This window comes from Schistocerca piceifrons, chromosome X (assembly GCF_021461385.2).
Source record: "Schistocerca piceifrons isolate TAMUIC-IGC-003096 chromosome X, iqSchPice1.1, whole genome shotgun sequence".
Lineage (NCBI taxonomy): Eukaryota > Metazoa > Arthropoda > Insecta > Orthoptera > Acrididae > Schistocerca > Schistocerca piceifrons.
The window spans coordinates 310250926-310275800 of NC_060149.1; the positions used below are offsets into that span (position 1 = coordinate 310250926).

At 42.1% G+C, this 24875-nt stretch overlaps 1 protein-coding gene across 1 annotated transcript in view; it reads right to left on the reverse strand.

The window, feature by feature from the left end:
- LOC124722099 (MAM and LDL-receptor class A domain-containing protein 1-like) overlaps window positions 1-24875 on the reverse strand; it is a 339161-nt gene that overhangs the window by 291436 nt on the left and 22850 nt on the right. Inside the window, exon 3 of the mRNA XM_047247296.1 lies at window positions 17287-17317. Within this exon, the coding sequence (XP_047103252.1) occupies window positions 17287-17317 (31 nt within the window). The remainder of the gene's footprint in view (window positions 1-17286; window positions 17318-24875) is intronic.

Sequence of the window (24875 nt, forward strand, 5' to 3'; positions counted from 1 at the left end):
AAAAATGATCGCAGGTCTCAGACGGGATTTTATGTCCTGTATATCATATTTACTTCGTCTTCTTCCGTGAAGTTATTTCGGAAGGCTATGTTTAGTAACTCTGCTATGGCAGCACTGTCTTCGATAGTATCTCCATTGTTATCGCGCAGAGAAGGCACTGATTGTGTCTTGCCACTAGCATACTTCACATACGACCAGAATCTCTTTGGATTTTCTGCTAGTTTTCGAGACAAAGTTTCGTTGTGGAAACTATTATAAGCATCTCAAATTGAAGTCCGCGCTAAATTTCAAGCTTTTGTAAAAGATCGCCAATGTTGGAGATTTTGCGTCTGTTTAAATTTGGCACGTCATTTTCGTTGTGTGTACCATAGGCGATCATTTCCGTCGTTTGTTAGTTTATTTGGTATAAATCTCACATTTGCTGTCGATACTATTTCTTTGAATTCATGCTACATCTGGTCTACACTTACCTTGTTAATTTAGACGGAGTGGAGATAGTCTCTCAGGAAGATGTGAAGTAAATTTTTATCTTCTTTTTTGAATAGATATAGTTTCCGTTTATGGAGGATTCGGGGTTTACAATGTTCAGTCTCACTACGACAACCCTGTGTTCACTAATCCCTGTATCTGTTTTGATGCTAGTTATTAAATCAGGATTATTTGTTGCTAAGAGGTCAACTGTGTTTTCACAACCTTTTGCTATTCGCATAGGCTTTTGAACTAACTGCTCAAAACAATTTTCAGAGAATGCGTTTGGGACAATTTCGGATGATGTTTTGTGCGTTTCTACGGAATTAAACATGTATTTTCACCATCATATCGAGGGTAAATAAAAGTCACCACCAACTATAACTGTGTGAGTCGGGTACGAGCTGGAAATCAAACTCAAGTTTTCTTTCATCAATTGTATCAGCTGAATTGGGAGGTCGCTAAAAGAATTCAATTATTATTTTATTCCGGTTGCCAAGAATGACCTCTGCTCATACTAACTAACAGGAACTATCTACTTCAGTTCCGCGACAAGATAAACTGCTTCTAACAGCAACAAACACGCAGCCGCCAACTGTGTTTAGCTTATTCTTTCCGGACACCGTTAGGTTCTTCGCAAAACTATCGGCTTAACTTATTTCCGGTTTTAGCCAGCTTTCAGTGCCTATAACGGTTTGAGCATCAGTGCTTTCTATTAGCGCTTGAAGTTCTGGTACTTTCCCAACACAGCTACGACAATTTACAACTGTTATACCGACGGTTCCTAGATCTACTTTGTCCCCGTGTTCGACATGCATCCTTTGTGACTGAAGCCCTTTTTGTGTTTTCCCGACACCCTCTAACCTAAAAAAACCGCCCAATCCACGACACACAGTCCCTGCTACTCGTGTAACCGCCTCCTGCGTGTAATGGACTCCTGACCCAGAACCCGAAACCTAACCATCCTATGGCGCAAGTCGAGAGATCTGCAGCCTACACGGTCGCAGAACCGTCTGAGCCTCTGATTCAGATCCTCCACTCGGCTCTGTACCAGAGATCCGCAATCGGTCCTGTCGATTATGCTGCAAATGGTTACCTCTGCTTTCATCTCGCAAGCAAGTCTGGTAGCCTTTACCTCTTCTGTTAGCCGCACGAAACCAGAGATAATCTCTTCCGATCCAAAGTGACGCACATCATTGGTACCGACGTGAGCAACCACCTCAAGTTGGCTGCACCCTGTACTCTTCATGGCATCCGGAAGGACCGGTACCAGTCTGGAATGACTCCACCTGGTATGCACAAGGAGTGCACGTTGGCTTTCTTGCTCTTCTTGGCAGCTATGTCCCTAAGAGGCCCCACAACACACATAACGTTGGAGCTCCCAATTATCAGTAATCCCACCCTCTGTGATTGCCTTGGTCTTACAGGCTGAAATGTTTCCTTTGAAACAGGACAGGCGACTGCATCTGGCTGAGCGACAGTGTCTGCCACAGACAGCACCTGGAACCTGTCTGTTAGACTAACTGTGTATGTCTTATGTGCAGCCCCCTGGAAAGTCTTTCTCCGCCTGCCACGCCATGGGGCGACCTCCCACTCGACCACAGGTGAGGGGTCAACCTCAGTGCGAGCAGTAACTAGGTTGGCCACCGGTGAGGACTGATCGGAGGACTCGGACATGCTGAATGTCCGTTAGATCTCCACGGCCGGCCCACAATAGTGGTGCCCATCCACTGTAGCCCTCAAGCAGTGTAACCGATCCCATCACAGCCGGGAGCTGAGAGCGTAGTGTCACCAACTCGGCTCGCATCCGCACACAACAATCGCAGTGCCTATCCATACTAAAGAGCCGGAAAACTAAACTACAGAGATCAACAGACTATCGACTCAGGCTACGGAACCCTACTGCAGGCCCTGACAAAAACGCAGGAACTGTCTCTAATAAATTAGATTAATACGCAGAAATTCAAAAACCTAACTACCGAAGCACTCAGGTGAAACTAAATAATTCCCCCCTGATTAGGAACTTTTAATACGTCACAAAATCGGTTTACTTTCCGACGGAAACGAAAACTAGAGAACTGTGGTTATTAGATATTTGATTAACACGCAGAAACTCAAGAAATTAAACTATTAAAGCACCCAGATAAATTATACAATTCGCTCTTGGTTAGGAACTCGTAAAAGTCACAAAATCGGTTACTTCTCTGTTGCTGCGTCTGTCTCGGGCGGTCGCTGCTGCCTCTGCCTGCCTGTGTGTGTGTGTGTGTGTGTGTGTGTGTGTGTGTGTGTGTGTGTGTGTGAGTGAGTGTGTGTGTGAGTGTGTGATTGAATTGAATATCTCGTTTCCATTTCCTACAAGAAGTGTTACTCACTATACTTCGCAGTTTGTCATGTTACAGAAGGTGGCTCAATCGGTTATGTCCGAAGGCCATAAATACAAACTAATTAAATAACTACAAAAAATGTAAACAAAGACGAATGCTTCCCGTTATGGCGTCTGTGTGTGGCCATTAGACGCAAGTACTCAACGCGCATGTGCAGATCCCCAACTGCAGTACTACAACGGCCATTTTAAAAGGTCCTTTGAACATGTGTTCTGGAATGCATCGCTGCCACGGTAGATGGCGCTGACGAATGAAAATTCCTCTAACCATGTGCCCTTTGTTCCTTGTGTGATGCAAGCTATGTGATTGACGCAGCGTAATGTAAGCAGCACAATATTCCGACATTCATGTCGGGAACAAGCCGAGATGATGTTTGTGTACTGCCAAGCAGATGCAAACGGTCGAGGGCAGAATCAGGTCCTACAACTCTAGTGTACGCACATTCCGCCGTCTACCTGCACGTTCGTCTGTCTGAGAGGACCCATGATAACACAAACGCCCAAAAAGGGCTTGAAATGTTGTGTGATGTGGTTGGTGTCTCTGAGGGTACTTGTTCTGGTGTAGCCATGCTGCCTCTCCACCGTTTGCATCTGTTTGACAGTACACAAACACCATCTCGGCCTGTTCCCGACATGATTACCGGACCATCCTGCTGCTTACAGTACTCTGCATCAATCACACAGCCTGCAACACACAAGGAACACACGTCACTTGGCCAGAGGACCTATCATTTATCAGTGACATCTACCGTGGCAACAATGCATTTCCGGACAAATGTTCATAAGACCTTTCTTGCTCACAGCAGTTTGTCGGTTTCATTAATGCTCACTCTGTATATGTTTTGATGTTCAGTGAAATCGCACATTATCAGTATCATACTAGATACAAAATACTCTGTTGTAATATGTGTCTAGTCCTAATTTCGTTGATTAATTAAAATGCCGATTAATAAAACAGTAGTTAATCCCAAACTGATAAAGGAATTGTGAAATATGATATTGCCATTACATGGAGCGTCTGAAGAAACTTTTGGAAAAGTTGATCATATAAAATTGTCTTTCCTGCAAGGTCTGTTAGCTTAGGTGCCTTGCTCGACGCGGTTTGGGTACTTGAAAAGTGACTCAATCACTTTTTCAATGACATTAATTTTTCGTGACAAGTCGTGACAAGTCTAAAATTGTGAGTGACTATTTCGATCCTGCAAGGAGACCTGAGGTCCGACTGGTGATTTCAACACTTTCAAGTTTCGTGAGGGACCGTTGTAGAGCAGTGTATTTGTTCACAGACTTCCACTGATTGGGATTTTGGAACTAGACCCATTCACGTATAATAATTGACTTTAGACATTTACCTGCATTTTTATTAGGATTGGACTGCTACTACGTTTGGTAGAATGTAATTGGTTTTGATTGTGTACCGATGATGGTGCCATTAAAGCGGAGTTACTAAATACTGTTTTCCGTAATTCCTTCACGAAAGAAGACGAAATTAATAATCCACAATTCGAAACCAGACAGCTATTAGCGTGAGTGACATAAAAGTAGATATCTTAGGTGTTGCCAAACAACTCAAATCACTTAAGAAAGGCAAGTCTTCCGATCCAGCTGGTATACCAATCAGGTTCCTTTCAGAGTATGCAGACACAATAGTGCCTTTCTTAGCAATCATATACATCCGCTCACTTGACGAAAGGTATGTTTCTAAAGATTGGAAAGTAGCACAGGTCACACCAATATTCAGGAAAGGAAATAGGAGTAATCCATTGAATTACAGGACTATATCACTGACCTCAATTTGCAGTAGGAGTTTGGAGCATATACTGTACTCGAACGTTATGAATCACCTTGAAGAAAATGACTTATTGGTACATAACCAACACTGATTGAGAAAATATCGTTCTTGTGCAACACAGCTAGCTCTTTATTCCCATGAAGTAATGAGTGCTGTCGACAAGGGATCTCAGATCGATTCCATATTCCTAGATTTCCAGAAGGCTTTTGATACTGTTCCTCACAAGCGACTATTAATTAAATTGCGTGCATATGGAGTATCGTCTCAGCTGTGTGACTGGGTTCGTGATTTCCTCTCAGAGAGGTCAAAGTTCGTAGTATAGACGTTAAATCATCGAATAGAACAGAAGTGATATCTGGCGTTCCGAAAGATAGTGTCATAGGCCCTCTGCTGTTCCTGATTTACACAAATGATCTAGATGATAATCTGAGCAGCCCCCTTAGATTGTTTGCAGATGACGCTGTAATTTACTGTCTAGTAAAATCATCAGACGATCAATTCCAATTACAAAATAATCTAGAGAGAATTTCTGTATGGTGCGGAAAGGGGCAATTGGCACTAAACAAAGAAAAGTGCGAGGTCATCAACATGGGGACTAAAAGAAATCCGATAAATTTAGGGTATACGATAAATAGCACAAGTCTAAGGGCTGTCAATTCGACTAAATACCTAGAAATTACAATTACAAGATACTTAAATTGGAAAGACTGCACTTTGTTGGAAGAACACTTAGAAGATGCGACAAACCCACTAAAGAGACAGCCTACATTACACTTGTCCGTCCTATGCTGGAACATTGCTGCGTGGTGTGGGATCCTTACCAGGTAGGATTGACGGAGGACATCGAAAAGGTGCAAAGAAGGGCAGCTCGTTTCGTGTTATCGCGCCCATGGGGGGTGAGAGTGTCACTGATATTATTGTGACTTGGCAAGACAGCCAAGCCACTAGGAGGTGAAGCCGAAAGGCACGCGTTTAAGCTCACGCAGGCTTGCGTGAGGTCTGGAACAGTTAAAAGATTTGAGTCTAGCAAATAAAGTACGTAGCTGCTGGAATACTTAACTATAATCCATAATTGGTGAACATCGGTCTGACGGTAAATGCATCACAAGATAAATAGCAATTGATAATGGCGCCTTGCTAGGTCGTAGCAAATGACGTAGCTGAAGGCTATGCTAACTATCGTCTCGGCAAATGAGAGCGTATTTTGTCAGTGAACCATCGCTAGCAAAGTCGGTTGTACAACTGGGGCGAGTGCTAGGAAGTCTCTCTAGATCTGCCGTGTGGCGGCGCTCGGTCTGCAATCACTGATAGTGGCGACACGCGGGTCCGACGCATACTACCGGACCGCGGCCGATTTAAAGGCTACCACCTAGCAAGTGTGGTGTCTGGCGGTGACACCACAGATATGAAACGCGAGTTGGGGTGGCAGTCATTGAAACAAAGGAGGTTTTCTTTGCGGTGAGATCTATTTACAAAATTTCAGTCACCAAGTTTCTTTTCCGAGTGCGAAAATATTTTGTTGACACCCACCTACGTAGGGCGAAATGATCGTCATAATAAAATAAGAGAAATCAGAGCTCTAACGGGAAGATTTAGGTGTTCCTTTTTCCCACGTGCCATTCGAGAGTGGAATGGTAGAGAAGTAGTATGAAAATGGTTCGATGAACCCTCTGCCAGGCACTTAAGTATGAATTGCAGAGTAACCATGTAGATGTATATGTAAACATCTCAAATTATGATTCATAATTTGGCTTTATATGGTCATCGTTCGTCAGTGTCAAACTAACTGAATAAATAAAGAGTTATCAATCATTCCTATAAGTGAAGAGTGCTAGACTCCTCACTCTTCACTGGTAATTCAACACCGTGAGACGTTACTTTATTGGGGGACAGTGTAAGTGAGAGAGAGCCGCGTGTATGATTAATTAGGCAAGCTAAAGCAATTAACTGGCTATGCCCTAGCCTGAAACTTGTATTTCATGCTTACTGGGCTACGAAACAGAGTCAGCAGAGTTTTGGTTGGTCTCGTACTGAAAGCAGTCCTTTACTGTATGAGAAACTTGGAGTGCTTTGCTCCTTCTGCTCTGAGCATTGCATGTTAAAGTTAGGTTTAAACGAACACATTTTTGCTGTTAGTCCAGATCTATCAGCATTTAACTCAACTTTCATTAGTATGACTTTAGAATTATATTTTCAAAACAATTATCTTTACTCACATACTTCTCTCCTATAATATGAGCATATGCATTCACTTTAAAAGCTGATCAGAATGACAGTGCTCATTGTGTTTTACTTACAATAACCATGTGGTACAGATACTGTTTAAATTTCGTAATGAATTACATAATTTTTCTTATTATGTAAAGTGGTTTCTTGCTGCTATATGGTACCACAATTTTATCTAGGCAAAGTAACAAATTGTATTGAATATAATTGAGTTTTTGTTTTAACAATCAACTTGTAGAATAACTCTACCTCAGAAATACTGGGTGGACAAAATAAAACTGGAAAATGTTTACAGTAAGACTGACACGAGATTAGCCTTTCTTAATTAACATCACAGAATATACCTAGAAATGCAGTACAGTGCTCGATTCATCAAACTGTTAGACACACTTAGCAGCTCCACCTGAGAGATAGCAGCAATAGCACTTTCAGTGTTCTGTTGTAGCTCTTCCATTGTGTGACGATTATTTGAGAACACCTGTCCCTTTAATCTGTGGCACAAGTAGATATCACAGGGAGAGAGATCAGGCAATCGAGATTGCGCTACCTCTGCTGATTGTCGTTTCCTCATTGAAAATGCGAGGATTGTTCAGAAGTAAGGAACGATCAGTCACGAAATGGAAACCACAGTGAATATCAAAACTGTTTTCTTTGCACATTTAGCTACATCTTCCAGGTACTTCTCTGTATAGTAGCCGCTTGGACTTAGACATTTGTCTGAGCGTTATACCAAATTTCCAACACCACCGTCATAGAAGGCAGCCGCCTGTGCTTTCCGATAGTTCTCTATGCTGGTCTGTAGCGCGTAGCCTGCGCCCAAGTGTTGTCTTCGTATCCAACATTTCATGTGAACAGAGATGATACTCAGGACGAGCCAATTAGGGCTGTGTTGTAGGTGATCAAACGCTTCCCATCGAAAAGGCTGCAGGAACATCTTCACTGCCCATGCAGAGTGTAACTGACAAGGGAACCTCCCCATCGCACCCCCCTCAGATTTAGTTATAAGTTGGCACAGTGGATAGATCTTGAAAAACTGAACACAGGTCAATCGAGAAAACAGGAAGAAGTTGTTTGGAACTATGAAAAAAATAAGCAAAATATACAAACTGAGTAGTCCATGCGCAAGATAGGCAACATCAAGGAGGATGTGAGCTCAGGAGCGCCGTGGTCCCGTGGTTAGCGTGAGCAGCTGCGGAACTAGAAGTCCTTGGTTCATGTCTTCCCTCAAGTGAAAAGTTTACTTTCTTTATTTTCGCAAAGTTATGATCTGTCCGTTCGTTCATTGACGTCTCTGTTCACTATAGTAAGTTTAGTGTCTGTGTTTTGCGACAGCGCCGCAAAACCGTGCGATTAGTAGACGAAAGGACGTGGCTCTCTAATGGGAACCGAAATCATTTGGTCGCAAGGTCATAGGTCAACCGATTCCTCCACAGGAAAACACGTCTGATATATTCTATACAACACTGGTGACGGCATGTGCGTCACATGACAGGAAGATGTTGTCGACCCACCTAACTTGTACACTTGGCGAATGGGTAAAAAGATTCCTCTACCTTGCCCGATTTAGGTTTTCCTGTGGATGCGATAATCACTCCCAAAAAAGTGATCGCATCGGATGGACGGACGGACAGATAATAATTGTCTGAAAATAAAAGATTAAACTTTTCACTCGAGGGAAGACTTGAACCAAGGACCTCTCTTTCCGCAGCTGCTTACGCTAACCACGGGACCACGGCGCTCCTGAGCTCAGCCGATTCTTGATGTTGCCTATCTTATGCATGGACTACTCAGTTTGTATATTTTGCTTATTTTTTTCATAGTTCCACACAACTTCTTCCTGTTTTCTCGATTAATCTGTGTTTAGTTTTTCAAGGCCTGTCCACTGTGCCAACTTATAACTAAATCTGAGGGGGGTGCGATGGGGAGGCTCCCTTGTGAGAATTGCCGTGAAGAAGGAAGTGCGTGGCAGTTGTGTTAGGTGGGCTGCATTCATTAAGGCGAAACCTCTCAGCAGGCCCTCCTACTTGGTGGGAGCCATTGTTGTTGTAGGCACCTTCAATCGCTCACAGTGCGCTCACAACCGAAAAGAGTGTCTTGATGTGATCAATGGTCATACTAGAGACACTACCCAAAACGTCTGTGAAAAGCCTCGTTGGATTTTCACAGTGGTTTCCATTTCGCGACCGATCGCTCCTCACTATCCGAATAGCCCTCGTATTATGCACTCATGAGAAGGTTGTTAAGGCGGTGTGTGCTGTTGCTCTGTCTTGCGGAAAATATCCATGCAACCATTCTTCTTCTATGAGTTGATCCACATACGGATTAAACAGTTTCCGGAAATACCGGTTAGTATCAACGGTTCAGTGAAAGAATCGTTTTATGATGGTGACACTAGACATTGCGCTCCAAACGCCAATCTTGAGATTATGCAATGGCTCTTCAAAGTACTTACTGGAACTTTTTCATGCATAACGGCGCATGTTCTGTGAGTTCACATATCCTGACAGGCTGAACAAGGCGTTATGTAATGAAATGAAACACAAGATCCAAAAGTCCCACTTCCATTACACTCAGAAACCACAGAAATAAACGCAACACGCGGAAGCTCGTCTGGAAACTTTAACTCATGCACAACAGTAAATCATAAGGATGTAGATGCAGGTCCTTTTTGAAAATGTTCCGACATGACGGTCTCTTAATCCCTGATCGCACAGATAAACGGCGCTGAGATATCGTCAGACTTTGTCCCAGACTTTCCTTCACTAGAGCAATGTTTTCTGGTGTTCGAACTCTTTTCGGATAGATCCGGTTTTTTATTCACTACAGAGTCCGTTTAGCGCCATTTTGCCGCTAAGTTTTGGATTGCAGACTTTTACAGAGGGTTTTCAAAAACACTTCCAGTCTTTAGCTCTTGCACAAACACTTCCGCACATGTTCTCCACTACACGTGGTTCGCAAAAATCAGATAATGGACACCCGCTGTTTTATCGTGAGCACCATTTTGTGTTGCAGTCAACTAGTCACTAAACATGTCTGCTCCTCTCACTCATTCAAAAGTAATGACAGCAAACTACTCGGGACAGAGCTTGCCAGAGATGCGCATGCATAGAGATGTGACAGCAACAGGCTGATGCATAAAAATCACTGTTTCCAGCATTTTATGTATTAGGCAATTCTCTTGTCCACTAACAAAGATCAGTCCGCATCCGTCTTACAAATATTTTCCTGGAAAGTTCTATTTCAGCCTCCTCAAAGCTATAAACTGTTCTAGAGACACCACAACAAAGTTAGAAAAGTATGAACTGTTTTAAAGGTGGAGCCCCTCCACGTCCACACCAGCATGATGGCCAAAACAGATCTACTGCCATCTCTGCTTAAGGGTTAGCTTTCACTAAAGTGAGGTCTTGCAGGATGTGGGTACTGCGATGTTATTATACGTTTGGTTAAGGTTAACCATTAATACGCGCTCATCTTTAGATAGACTGCGTCGAAAATTGAACGAAGGATAGCGGTTTGAAGGGCAGAGAGGAAAAAACTGCCAAAGCAAGTGCCAAAGGAAAAGAAACCTCTGCGATAGTTGAGCCGGGTAGTAAGAGCAGTAGGGGATATCTTACTAATTGCGACAGGTCATGCAAAGATAAGTTAACTTAATAGCGGAGAATATGCAAGCGGATATAGTGACAAAGCCATCTGGTCCTCATAAGAGATCAGTCCATTATGATGCGGCAGCACGGTGTCCTGCTGTTTGAGCTGTGAGAGCCCCCTGGCGCTCCGTGCCAGTGACGCCTGGGCGCAGGGAAAGGCCCTGGTCGCCCATCGGTGACTGGTAGGTGTGTCTCGTAGCCAAACGACCAGAGATGTACGGTCGCGTAGTGGCACCACTCTTCCTCCGTTGGCTGCGCTGACAGGTTCAGTGAGGGCAGCCGCTGGGTCTCCCCTACGTAGCGGATGACGTAGCCGAAACCCTTGAGTGTCCTGATCGCTGTAGCAGCCCACTCATCGCAGCAGAGCTGCTCGGAGCCGATAGGATTCGGTGTTTTTGCAGCGGCACCCGTGTTCTTCTTCGGTGTATACAGGGTGGTCCATTGATAGTGACCGGGCCAAAAATCCCACGAAATAAGCACAAACGAAAAAACTACAAAGAACGAAACTCGTCTGGCTTGAAGGGGAAAACCAGATAGCGCTATGGTTGGCCCGCTAGATGGCGCTGCCATAGGTCAAACGGATATCAACTGCGGTTTTTTAAATAAGAACGCCCATTTTTTATTACATATTCGTGTAGTACGTAAAGAAATATGAATGTTTTAGTTGGGTCACTTTTTTCGCTTTGTGATAGATGGCGCTGTAATAGTCACAAACGTATAAGTACGTGGTATCACGTAACATTCCGCCAGTGCGGACGGTATTTGCTTCGTGATACATTACCCGTGTTAAAATGGACCGTTTAGTAATTGCGAAAAAGGTCGTTATCGTGTTGATGTATGGCTATTGTGATCAAAATGCCCAACGGGTGTGTGCTATGTACGCTGCTCGGTATCCTGGACGACGTCATCCAAGTGTCCGGACCGTTCGCCGGATAGTTACGTTATTTAAAGAAACAGGAAGTGTTCAGCAACATGTGAAACCTCAACCACGATCTGCAACAAATGATGATGCCCAAGTAGGTGTTTCAGCTGCTGTCGCGGCTAATCCGCACATCAGTATCAGACAAATTGCGCGAGAATCGGGAATCTCAAAAACGTCTGTGTTGAGAATGCTACATCAACATCGACTGCATCGGTCCTGTATTTCTATGCACCAGGAATTGCATGGCGACGACTTTGAACGTTGTGTACAGTTCTGCCGCTGGTCACAAGAGAAATTTCGGGACGATGACAGATTTTTTTGCACGCGTTCTGTTTAGCGACGAAGCGTCATTCACCAACAGTGGTAACGTAAATCGGCATAATATGCACTATTGGGCAACGGAAAATCCACGATGGCTGCGACAAGTGGAACATCAGCGATCTTGGCGGGTTAATGTATGGTGCGGCATTATGGGAGGAAGGATAACTGGCCCCCATTTTGTCGATAGCTATCAAAATGGTGCAATGTATGTTGATTTCCTACGTAATGTTCTACCGATGTTACTACAAGATGTTTCACTGCATGACATAATGGCGATGTACTTCCAACATGATGGATGTCCGGCACGTAGCTCGCATGCGGTTGAAGCGGTATTGAATAGCATATTTCATGAGAGGTGGATTGGTCGTCGAAGCACCATACCATGGCCCGCACGTTCACCGGATCTGACGTCCCAGGATTTCTTTCTGTGGGGAAAGTTGAAGGATATTTGCTATCGTGATCCACCGACAACGCCTGACAACATGCGTCAGCGCATTGTCAATGCACGCGCAAACATTACGGAAGGTGAACTACTCGCTGCTGAGAGGAATGTCGTTACACGTATTGCCAAATGCTCTGAGGTTGACGGACACCATTTTGAGCATTTATTGCGTTAATGTGGTATTTACAGGTAATCACGCTGTAACAGCATGCGTTCTCAAAAATGATAAGTTCACAAAGTTACATGTATCACATTGGAACAACCGAAATAAAATGTTCAAACGTACCTACGTTTTGTATTTTAATTTAAAAAACCTACCTGTTACCAACTGTTCGTCTAAAATTGTGAGCCAGATGTTTGTGGCTATTACAGCGCCATCTATCACAAAGCGAAAAAAGTGGTCCAACTGAAACATTCATATTTCTTTAAAACTACACGAATATGTAATAAAAATGGGGGTTCCTATTTAAAAAAAAAAACGCAGTTGATATCCGTTTGTCCTATGGGAGCGCCATCTAGCGGGCCAACCATAGTGCCATCTGGTTTCCCCCTTCAAGCTAGACAAGTTTCGTTCTTTGTAGTTGTTTCGTTTATGCTTATTTCGTGAGATATTTGGCCCGGTCACGATCAATGGACCACCCTGTATATCGCGCTGTGGTTCTTCACTGACTGCTCCTTGGGGGGAGTGGCGGTAGGTGTCATCACTGCACGGAGGTCGTGTGCCAGCTGCGAGCGCAATTGCCACAGCTGGCTGCATGCCTCCAACATCTCCGCAGGCCAGGTGGCCTTATGAGCTGCCCTCTCTGCACCCGTGGCCGCTTTGAAGGCCGCAGTCGCCTCCTCTGCCAAGTTCGTCAGCATAGTGCGCACCTCCGGGCCCTATTCTGTATCGTTCATACCGATTGGTGCGGAAGGTTAGCCTCTGCAGTGACGTCATTTTCGATTCTTTATCCAAAGCTGCTATTCTGCAAGCTTCTGAGATGTATTACCGATCGGTCCTGCCGCCAGTTTTCCGACAGCTGTGCCGAGCATCGGTTAAGTTTCGGTATGGCCAATCGTTCGATTTGGTGTGATTTGTTTACAGCTAGAATTTGTTATTTTAGAATTGTTGAGTGGTTTCAGTTTCGGATTTAGTGTTAATGTTTTACTGAAGAATCACTAGGATTCATCTGAGTGGAAAGTGAGTTCATAATAGACTGTTTTCCTTTGTTAGAAATGTGGTTGTATTGTTGTTACTGTGAATGACTATAACATAAAAAAACATTTTCGGTCAATATTCTCACAAAATACTTGTTATTTTTGAGTAATGAAGAGTTCAAAAATCATTAAATTTCAAATGGTTGGCTCTGCTCAAGTGTATTACATGAGTGTTAGTTGAAATTACTAGTGCCTTCGTGTACTTTTTTCCGCAAATGATTTACTTATAATTATCTAAAGGCGTTTAAAACTTTTAAGTGACAATGGAAAGGAATTTTGTGAAGCCTGATAGCGAAAATCTTCCAAAATTTCATGCGTTTAGGACTTACGCCCGCATCATTCGGCAACAAAGTCAGCATGTGTCTTTCTCGACTAGAATTAGTAGAAGCAAAGCACTAGCTGCATGCGAGTTGTAGTAGCCAAGTAGAACCAGTGCTAAATGAGGTAGATTTGCATGCCGCTGGGGATGAAAAAAATTTTTTTCCTCTTCTTGTTTGTAACACGTTCTGAGACTTAGTCATTCTTGAAAGCTAAGTATTTTTCTGAAATATTTGTTGTTATTTACATATAAGAAGGCGCGTTCTCAGTATTGTGTATCTTCGATTTCATGACTTCCGTATGTTTAAGAAATGAAAGATGAAATTGCTATAGATGAAATTACTGTGTATGAAACAACTGACAGTGACATTTATACGTTTTCCTGTTACAAATAATTTACCGTTTTTTTCCGATTACTTAGCGATTTCCGAGTGTGTGGTCAGAGAGGAATCTAAGAGCACAACTTAAATTACTGCAAATGAAACTAGCAGCAATTGTCTTTATACTCTTGTTTGTCACAATCGAATCCTCAACAACAGTAGAGAGAGACAAAAGATCCCCGCCATAATGCTTTTAGACTATATCACCATATATGAAACATTTTGATTCATCAGATGCATGTTATAAATTACGACGAACTTCAATAGCTGCTCTCGCCACATGCTCTCGAAAAGGCGTTTTTAAATTATGTTTTCCAGACCGAAATCGTTGATGTATCTTGTAGGGAAGTTGGCAACTTCATCATTTGGATCTCTATTAGAGTGCTAAAACCATGTTATATGCATCTTCTTATGCTTTTACACCCTCTTAAACAATTTTTCGGGTTCATGGAGATATGTTCCGTCTATGCAATTAGTTGAAGTCAGTTTGTTTGTTGCCATATGCATTTCGCTTCTTTTATTTGTGAATACGCTTTTTTGGGTGTTTTTATAGATGTAATTATACAATGTGGTACTATACACCATTCCTAACTCATGTTCTGAAACGCAAAATCCAAAACAAGTCATCCATGTGAATGAGAATAAAATGAGATAATTTGGTATTTATGACAGTTTCCAGAACTCAATCAAATACCCTATCGTTATTATGCCTGTATGGAAACACGTGATCAGCGAAATTTGAACAATACTATATACTCTAAACACACTTTTCAGTACTGCGAAGAATAGCGTGCCTGTGACGGCGAATGGAAGCCTCGGGTTCGTGCGGCTGTGCGCGCTGCAGTGTGCATGTGCAGGCCTGCGGCAGATTGCTTTTGATTGGTTGGCGGGAGGAGAACTGATGATGGCGTCTCAGTTTGCTAGAACCGTACGCCATTGCTTCCAAAATAAGTACAGAATAACGTGGGGGGCTCTCCTTCAAAAACAACGCCGCTCGGCGCGCTCACCTACCGATCCGGTCGGCATAGCGGCCGAAAATTACAGAATAGGGGCCCGAAAATGCGTCACCCGCTGTGCTAACGCCGGTAACACCCCCCCCCCCCCCCCCCCCCCCCGCCACTCGCACTAGCGCGATTTTCTGAGCGCCTGTGGGCAGTGCAAGCTGTCTTCCCGCTTCTCAGTTTTGTATTCGTTCGGCGGGTCTTACGGCGACGTCGTCGTGTCTTCCCAGTTTGCCCCTTGTCTCCAGAGCAGTCGTCGCCGGCAAAAGCCGGGCAGCCATGCCACTCGGCCACATATGGCCCGCCGCAGCGAGCCCAAGTTTTTTGCCTCGTCTCGTCGTCTGGGTGTTCTATAGGATTCAGGTCAGGACTCTGTGCAGGCCAGTCCATTACAGGGATGTTATAGTCGGTAACCACTCCACCACTGGCCGTGCATTATGAACAGGTGCTCCATCGTGTTGAAAGATGCAATCGCCATCCCCAAATTGCTCTTCAACAGTGGGAAGTAAGAAGGTGCTTAAAACATCAATGTAGGCCTGTGCTGTGATAGTGCCACGCAAAACAACAAGAGGTGCAAGCTCCTCCATGAAAAACACGACCACACGATAACACCACCACCTGCGAATTTTACTGTTAGCACTACACACGCTGGCAGGTGACGTTCACCGGGCATTCGCCATACCAAAACTATGCCATCAGATCGCCACATTGTGTACCGTGATTCGTCAACGTTTTACCACTGCTCAGTTTTCCAATGTTTACGCTCCTTACGCCAAGCGACCTGTCGTTTGGCCTTTACTGGTGTGATGTGTGGCTTACGAGCAGCTGCTCGAGCATGAAATCCAAGTTTTCTCACCTCCTGCCTAACTGTCGTAGTACGTGCAGTGGATCCTGATGCAGTTTGGAATTCCTGAGTTATGGTCTGGATAGATGTCTTCCTATTGCACATTACGATCCTCTTCAACTGTCAGCGGTCTCTGTCAGTCAACAGACGAGGTCGGCCTGTTCGCATTTGTGCTGTACATGTCCCTTCACGTTTCCACTTCACTATCACATCAGAAACAGTGGACCTAGGGATGTTTAGGAGTGTAGAAATCTCGCGTACAGACGTATGACACAAGCACCCAATCATATGATCATAGTCGAAGTCCGTGAGTTCCGCAGGGCGCCCTATTCTGCTCTCTCACGATGTCTAATGACTACTGAGGTCGCTGATATGGAGTACCTGGCAGTAGGTGGCAGCACAATGTACCTAATATGAAAAACGTATGTTTTGGCGATGTCCGGATACTTTTGATCACATAGTGTACCAGCAGGACAACGCTACGTGTCACGCAGCTCGCAATGTGCATTTGATGTTCGAAGAGCACCAGGATTAGTTTACCGTACTTCCTCAAAGTCTACCAAACTCTTCAGATGTAAATCCAACTGTGAATCTGTGCGACGACCTCTGTCGGGAGTGTCAACGGAGAAATGTAACGCAGAAGTGGAAGCAGCGTGCTCCACATCACTGTTGGTCGGTACCCTCCAGAACCTCATTGACTCTGTCCCTGCATGTCTCGCTGTCGTCCGCGCTGCAAAAGGTGCTTATTCACGCTTTTGATAGGTGATCACATTAATGTGACTGGACGGTGTACAATTACAATGTAATCTACATCTCTCGGCTTGAAGAACGTATCAACTGTGAAAGGCTATCGCTAAACGATTTGATAGTTTTCAGAAAGCACAATTAGTTCACATTATAGCATATTCGAGATGTAGCTCCGAATATATTTATTAACATCAGTTGATGTATAGACTACTTTAAATAGTCTATGCTTGGATTATTGCTCTGAAGACTATAAAAGATTTTGTCAACCACAGTAAGTATGCCAACCGAACTGACTAGTGATGAGGGACAGAGATACTGATGTAGAACTTTTACTGAAGCATGTGGCAATTCTCGTTATAACACATTTTTCGATTAGAGATACCGTGTACCCTAAAAACATTACCATGTGTAATTGCCATAAGATTGTCAAGAATTAATGTCTCGTACATTCGTTTGAATTACAATAAAAAAGCACTTACGAAGTTACAACATCTTGACAAGATAATATAATTGTGTAAGGGGAGTCGTTTGGCTGCCTCTGATATTTCCATAATCAATAAGGAAACGATGGGAGTCGTATTAGAAGTATAAAATATCTTACCTGATGGCTCTGGCTGTCTTTTGAAGCGTTCCTGAAAATGAGAGAGCACCATTTATTTAGTAAATATAAAATGGACTAAAACTTAAGTCCTAAGAATACCAATGACTGTAAAGTATTTGTGATTTTATTTTAAGGCAATGTTGATTTTTACCCTTATCTGTAAAAGGCTGTTTACAACCTTACTTAATCGTTCATATACCTTTCAGGTCGCAAATGTTGGCTCATATATATATATATATATATATATATATATATATATATATATATATAGAGAGAGAGAGAGAGAGAGAGAGAGAGACTGTGTGTGTGTGTGTGTGTGTGTGTGTGTGTGTGTGTGTGTGGGTGGGTGTTACCGGTCCAAGGAATAACTAGTCGTCCACTTCATGAATAATACAAGGCAGCGAAGGTCACCAGCTACAAGACAGTTCATTAAAAATAGCACAGGATAATTGTCTGGTGGAAAGTTATCTGGCCCAGAGTAGACAGTTGTCCTTTTCTGAATACATAGACAATTTTAACAGAAATACTACGTACTAGCTGTACTTTACGACCTGAGAAACGTATGATAATTTCGAAAGGAGTAGTAGACGAACAAGAATTATTTTTCTTCATTTTGCTCTTAGTTAAATGTTTATATGAGCCAGAAACAGGTGGCAACTACCCACTCAAAGAATCACAATTTAAGCGAACGAGGGAAAGAGGAGACGAAAACAAAGAAAGTGTGTAGTCACTGTAAATGGCCCTCAAAATTCTTCCACGGTGCAGATTTATGTTGCTGTATATGAAAAGAGTATTCCCCGCTTCGAATATGCGTGTGACTGATAACGTTTATGTTGCAGCCTCATTTCGACAACTGTCTTATTTGTCATCTTGTAACGAAGGTGAAAAGTAAGAAACTTGTCGAAACGTTGCTCTGAAACGAACATTTTCTACTGGTTTCCAGAGAAGAATCCGTCAGTGCAATTCGCCGAGAAGGCACACATTCGCATATAACTGAAACGGTTTCCCATAAATCCTGTTCGGACTGATTCATTGCTCACAGTTTCAGGCTTCTCTTGCAACAAGCTCAGGCACGTGGTACCGTGTGCCTTTTGTAAACACTTGGTGCGACAGGCGACCCGTTTGGCCAGTCGTTGACCCAAAAGGTGAGACGCCAGGGAGATTAATACTGAAATTACGCTTTAATACAATACTTGTTGAATATCAAATGATACTGGCGCAACCATGGCATTAATAGAACATGAGACTTCGTGGTGTATTGGGCACGCTACTACATCCGACGAAGTACGAAATCGTGATAGGAACGACCCCGCTACAAGGTAATAACTAAGTAAGAAAAACGTATAGAAGACCACCATTACTTTAAATGGCCTCTTCAGTAGCTGTTAAAATTTGTTAGTTGATGCTTTTCCTTTATTTGCGGCTCTAGATCAAACAGCAAAGTAATCTTGCATCTAATTCAATACCTTTTCATGATATAAATAACTTGTGTTGTAATTTTAAGTGACTTTGCGAATCTACACTGGGCTGCACAAAGAATATCTCTGACCATATCACTCGTAAAATAGCCACTTAACTGTGATTCTGCCAGGTACGACCGATATTTTTGTTTGTCCTGAGCCAGTAAAATCAGAGCTTGACAGATTACAAAGACTGGGCTATTCTTAACTGCGTCAACGGACAGCCCGAAAGGCAGTTATTATCACTAAACGGGATAGAACCGTAAGACTATATCGTGACTTCAGAACTACAGTAAACGATCAATGAAACGTCAACCGATTTTCGAGAAACTGCTGGAAAATTTCTCCAAGGCCAGTATTTTCTTAAAATCGTTTTGGCTGACACTCACACTGTTTCAAAAATTTTTATTCCCACCACTCTTGCTCTATGCGTATCTAAAACAGGTCGTCAGTATGCGCTATACGTAATAAATTTCAATTGTGCACTCCATTAATTACATTTCTAATTACGATATGAATTAGTTTACAAAGGCATATAATCTTATAACAACCAGTAGATGTAAAAGTTCACAAAGATTACAAAGACTGGGCTATTCTTAATTGCGTCAACGGACAGCCCGAAAGGCAGTTATTATCGTTAATACACATTTCACAATACACATTTCACGATATACAACAGAAGGATCATTTGGAACCGCAGCTGTCACCGTAATGTTTCAGCGATATGCCAGATGTCCCACGAGGAATGGTCAAATTCAGGCATATGACAGGGACGATCATTCGAAGTAAAGACTGTAGTAAACGTGGGATCTAGAATGCATACCTTAAGAGCTATGGGTACTTCACCTTCGATACTGTGAACCAAATCTCTTCTGTTGCAAGTTCTTTGCTTTCCATATTTTGAGAAGTGGTAGTATGGAACAAAACAAGAAGAAAATGTCCAGTGAACATGGGCTCTGTCGTCCATGCCGTAAGAGCTACGAGCACTTCTTCATCTTTGCTACTGATAAACACGACTCTTCTACAGAAAAAGTTGAAAATCTCGTAAGATACGCATTTTAGAGCCCATATTTATTAGAAATTTTTTTGTTCTGGTCAATATTACTTCCTGCCAAAATATGGAAAGCAAAGAGCTTGCAGTAGAAGAGATTAGTTACATAGTATCGAAGAGGAAGTGCTCATAGCTCTTTAGGTATGCACTTTAGAATCCATGTTTACTGGATTTTTTGTGCCTCGAATGATCGTTCTGGTCATATCCCTGAATATTAGCCATTTTTCCTGGCACATCCTACATAGCTCAACTGAGTGAAGGTATTCCACAATAAGCAAATCACCTTGATGACACCTACGTGATCGAGGCCACATGGGAACAGCATCTAAGCAGTGTAGCAATCTGCTTCTAACGATTCCATTATAACAGCCAGGACTGAAGAGAAGGCGAATATAAGTTTTTCAAGGCAAAAAGCAATATGAATAAAACATTTTTTGCATCAGTCGTTTGTTTATTTTGGCATTGCGCGTTTCGATGTTTCACACCATCATCTTCAGGTGGAGAATTGTTTATTTACTTGGCTGGTGTTGGTGAAGAGTACAGACGTCTCTTCACAGTCGCAGACAAGGCCAGTATGGGTTATTTTGCGTCGTCTGTTAATGATAAAAATTGTTGATTTAAAAAAGGCACTTTAGAGGTTAAAAAGGTCTGCATACTGTTGCCTGATGTATGTCCTCTCCACTGAATATTACATTTACATTGTCGGTTCAAAGAAGTTGTATATGTTACAGATATATTAGTTTACATTGGATACAGAGATACAAGATAACATGGATTTTACAAAAGTATGTTTTTCTTTTTAAAATACATGAATGGGCTGCACGATAATATTATCATATGCACAACTCAGTTATTATATTAGGGAGCTATATAGACATTTTTAATGTGAATGTGCTGCAGTATTGGATACAAAAATAACGATTAAATAGTTATGTACATAAATAGGTTTTCCTTTTGTTTTAAAAAATGTTAATGGGCTTCTCTTGAATTATTCAATTATTATGATAATTTCTCATATATAAAAAGATTGCAATATATTGTACATATGTAATGTAAGCTGAACTTACTGAGGGATGAATGGGAGTGATTATATTAATTGCTGCACAGCGAAACTGTGAATTATGAGAAAGCTGTAAGTCAAACTGCCTATTGGCTTCTGTCTCGGGTTCTTCGGCCGACGTTCATCTGATGATTTTTCTGACGTTTCGCCAGCACGAGTGGCTGGCATTGTCAAAGCTTCACCCTCCATTGCCGGTGGTGAGCTGGAGGCGACCTCGCGGCCGCAGACTATCGCCTCCAGTTCACCACCGGCAATGGAGGGTGAAGCTTTGACAATGCCAGCCACTCGTGCTGGCGAAACGTCAGAAAAATCATTAGATGAACGTCGGCCGAAGAACCCGAGACAGAAGCCAATAGGCAGTTTGTCAACAAGTGGCCACGAAAGCCTTAACAATTTTGTAAAGCTTTAAGTATTTTGTCAAAGCTTTTGGAAAAGTTGGTTGAGCCTGCTTGGCGTTGAGTAGATGTTCCCAAGTGTTTTGTCTGTGCATAATATAGATTTCTTGTTCTTCATATAGAGACAGTCTGTGTCCTTTGTTCAGTGTATATAGTATTTCAAGGCTGCTTTCTTCATTGTCAAATCGATGTTCTGTATCTTTTACATGGGAAGCTACTGCAGATTTGTGTGGTGTGTTGTATCAGAAGAAGTTGATGTGTTCTTTAAATCTGGTGCGGAAGTTACGGCTTGTTTGACTTATGTACTAAGCCGGGCATTTACTACATATGGTTTCATTTGTGCTAGACGATGAAAATTGATAATGACTGCTTTTTAAGGTATGAGGAAGTCTTTGGCATGTTTTATTGCTTATTTAGAATGAAATTCTTATTTTGTGTCGCTTGAAGATATTGACAATTTTTTGACAGATGAAGGAAAGGGGTGCATGTTGTTAGTGTACTTTCTTGGTTCTTGGTGGTCATTTTGTTCATTTTTTAATTTTTTAACTAAATTGTCTATTAGTGTGGGTTTCTACCAATTAGCTACAGCTATCTGTTTTATGATTTTTATTTCTTTCTGGAGGCTCTTATCAGTCAATGGGATTTTTAGAGCTCTATGGATCATTGAGCAGTATGCCGCTAGTTTGTGCATGTTGCGGTGGCAGAAGGTAGCTTGTATATTTATGTCTGTGGTGGTTGATTTCCTGTAATTTGGAATACATATTTGTTATCTTGTTCGCAGACGGTAAAATCGAGGAAGTTAATGGTGTTATTTATTTTCTGTTCACAGGTGAATGTAATATACTTGTGCATTTTGTTGAATGTTTGTTTTCCGCATGAATCATGAGAAACGTATCGTCTACATATCTTCTGTAGAACTGAACTTTTTCAGTGCAAATTGGTTTTTTTTTGTGAAAAATTTGTGCTGTAGTTCAGCTATGTTTCCTGATATGCTAGCACCCATAGCTTGCTCATTTATTTGTTTGTAGATTTTTCCATCGAAAGAGAAGAAATTATATTTCGATACTAGTTGCAGAAGGCTAAAGCATCATGAATGGGGATGTTAGTATACAGATTTGTTACATCTAGAGAGATTATTTGGCATTTGTTAGTACTGTGTATGTCCTTCAGCTCACTGGCGAATGAGAGGCTACAATTTGTGGAGTAGTTGCTTTCAACCAGAAAGTTATCCCCTAGGATCTTGTTGAGTATCTGTAGAATTTTGTACCCAGGGTAATACATTGAATTGGAGATTGCTCTTATAGAGCCATCTTCTTTGTGAGACTTTAATTGAGACCTTAGACGTGGTACTGTTGGATTCATGAATATACATTGGTGCTTTTCCCTTTCAGTGAGCCGGAAGTTAGTATTTTTGAGAATGACCTTCAACTCATTTTGGAATTTGCTTTAGGATATTTGTCTAGCTGTCTGGTATAATTTTCTTCAAAGGACTTTAAGGTTTTCTGGATGTATTCATTTTCATATAAAATAACTGCTGAAATTCCGTAGTCTGCGTTTGTGGCAATTGTTTAGTGGCAAAATAAATAAGTGACAGACGCAGAAACTGTTTTATTTGTGTTGATCAACTGTCGCAGTCCTCATAACGCCGCCCTTTATGGATGAAATATTCAAAAAGCAGTATTTAATCTATGTACTGAACAAAGAAGCTCTCCAAAGTTCACTGGCACTCGTGGAGGTCATCTAGAGTAGTAGCCCTGAAAAACATGAAGAGCTACCATTTTTGCATGGTAAAACTGAATTACTATGAAGTTCAACCCCAGTGCAGTCCATATTGTACGCCTCAGGAAGGAAGGAAACAACGTTTTTCGTCAGCAGCCTTGCAGAAGGCTTTCCTGTGTCTAAAGCAGCGTCACAAATCCTCAACATACCTGGCCACCTTCAAATGGTTCAAATGGCTCTATGCACTATAGGACTTAAAATCTGAGGTCATCAGCCCCTAGACTTAGAACTACTTAAACATAACAAACCTAAGGACATCACACACATCCATGCCAGAGGCAGGATTCGAACCTGCGGCCGTAGCAGCAGCGCGGTTCCGGACGGAAGCGCCTAGAACCGCTCGGCCACTGGCCACCTTCACTACAGTTAGTACAGAACGAGGATTAAGGTTAATTAGACAAAAGGAATCATTCCATAACGCCTCCGCTTGTGATGTGCTAAATTCCATCTCGGTTTTAAAATATACGATGCATGATTTTTATGGGATTTTCGTGATACATTGGAGTATTTGCAACTATTATATTTTCGCTATCTATACTACTATTTAAAGACGAGTCGTAAATTAATATTGTTACTGAAAACCTCTAAAATTTCTGGATAAATGTACTTCAAACTTTTGCACATTGCACTAATAAGCGTTCGGACAGACATAGACGACGTATGTATGTAATCTACACTTCTAAACGAGGACAAGTTATATTTCAACGATGTTACCAAAAGTATCGAAAAGTTCTTGACCGATTTACTTCAGATTTTTACACGATATTCTAATAAACTTTCAGGTGGACATAGGCTCCACAAATAGTTGTTTGTGAACAGTGACAGTGAATGTTAGTGTACGCCTTGACAATGAAGATAATGGGAAATCAGAGAAAATTACAAACTGTGAAAGAAAACAACTGCTTTAAATAACATAAAAATCCAGAAAATCCACAGCATGTGGTAACAAGAAAGACAACAAAAAACTCACTGATGATGCTGACACTTCAGCAAAACAAGTCTGGGAAACAGAAATAAAAATTGTGTTTTTCTCAAGACAGATCCTCTCCAAACACACACACACACACACACACACACACACACTCACTCACACACACACACACACACACACACACACACACACACATATATATATATATATATATATATATATATATATATATATATATATAAATGTTTTAAAAAAAACGAAGCGACGTAGGCAACACTGAGACAAGTAATTTGACATAAGACACATGGGACCGCAAATGTCGGGAAATACCCCAAAAGTGGATGACAAATACTGAACATGTGACGTCACCACGTGACGTATCTCACCAAATTTGCAGCGGTTGATCTTGTCGATACTACCCTCGCCCGCAGTGGCAACGCTGGACATCGCTCTGTTAGGCCGCTCTTTTTTTCGAACACCTTTTGTAAATGTCATCTGTTGTAAATGTAGAAGTTACAAAATAATTCTCCTCGCTGTAACGAAGCCAAAACTGTTCCTATTTTATGTTTCTTTCCTTATGTCCTGTCTTATGTAGTAAAAAAAGCGTTGGTCATTTACTGGTTGGGACGCAGTTCCGAAGGTTATATTCGTTTACTTGTGACGAAATACGTTACGTTTTTGTTGTACTGTACTTTGCAACAAACCAGTGGAGAGTGCTGGATAGGTAAATAAAATAGTAAATCTTACTTCAATGTAAAGACATAATTGTCTAACACAATGCAAAGAAAATGCTTGCCCCACGCAAGAATCGAACCCTGAGCTCCACACACGAAAGTAGCTCACGTAGACCCAGAGCTACACCAATGTTAGTTCCTGAATTTGGTTGGGATGATCAGGTGTGGCAGACCGACAG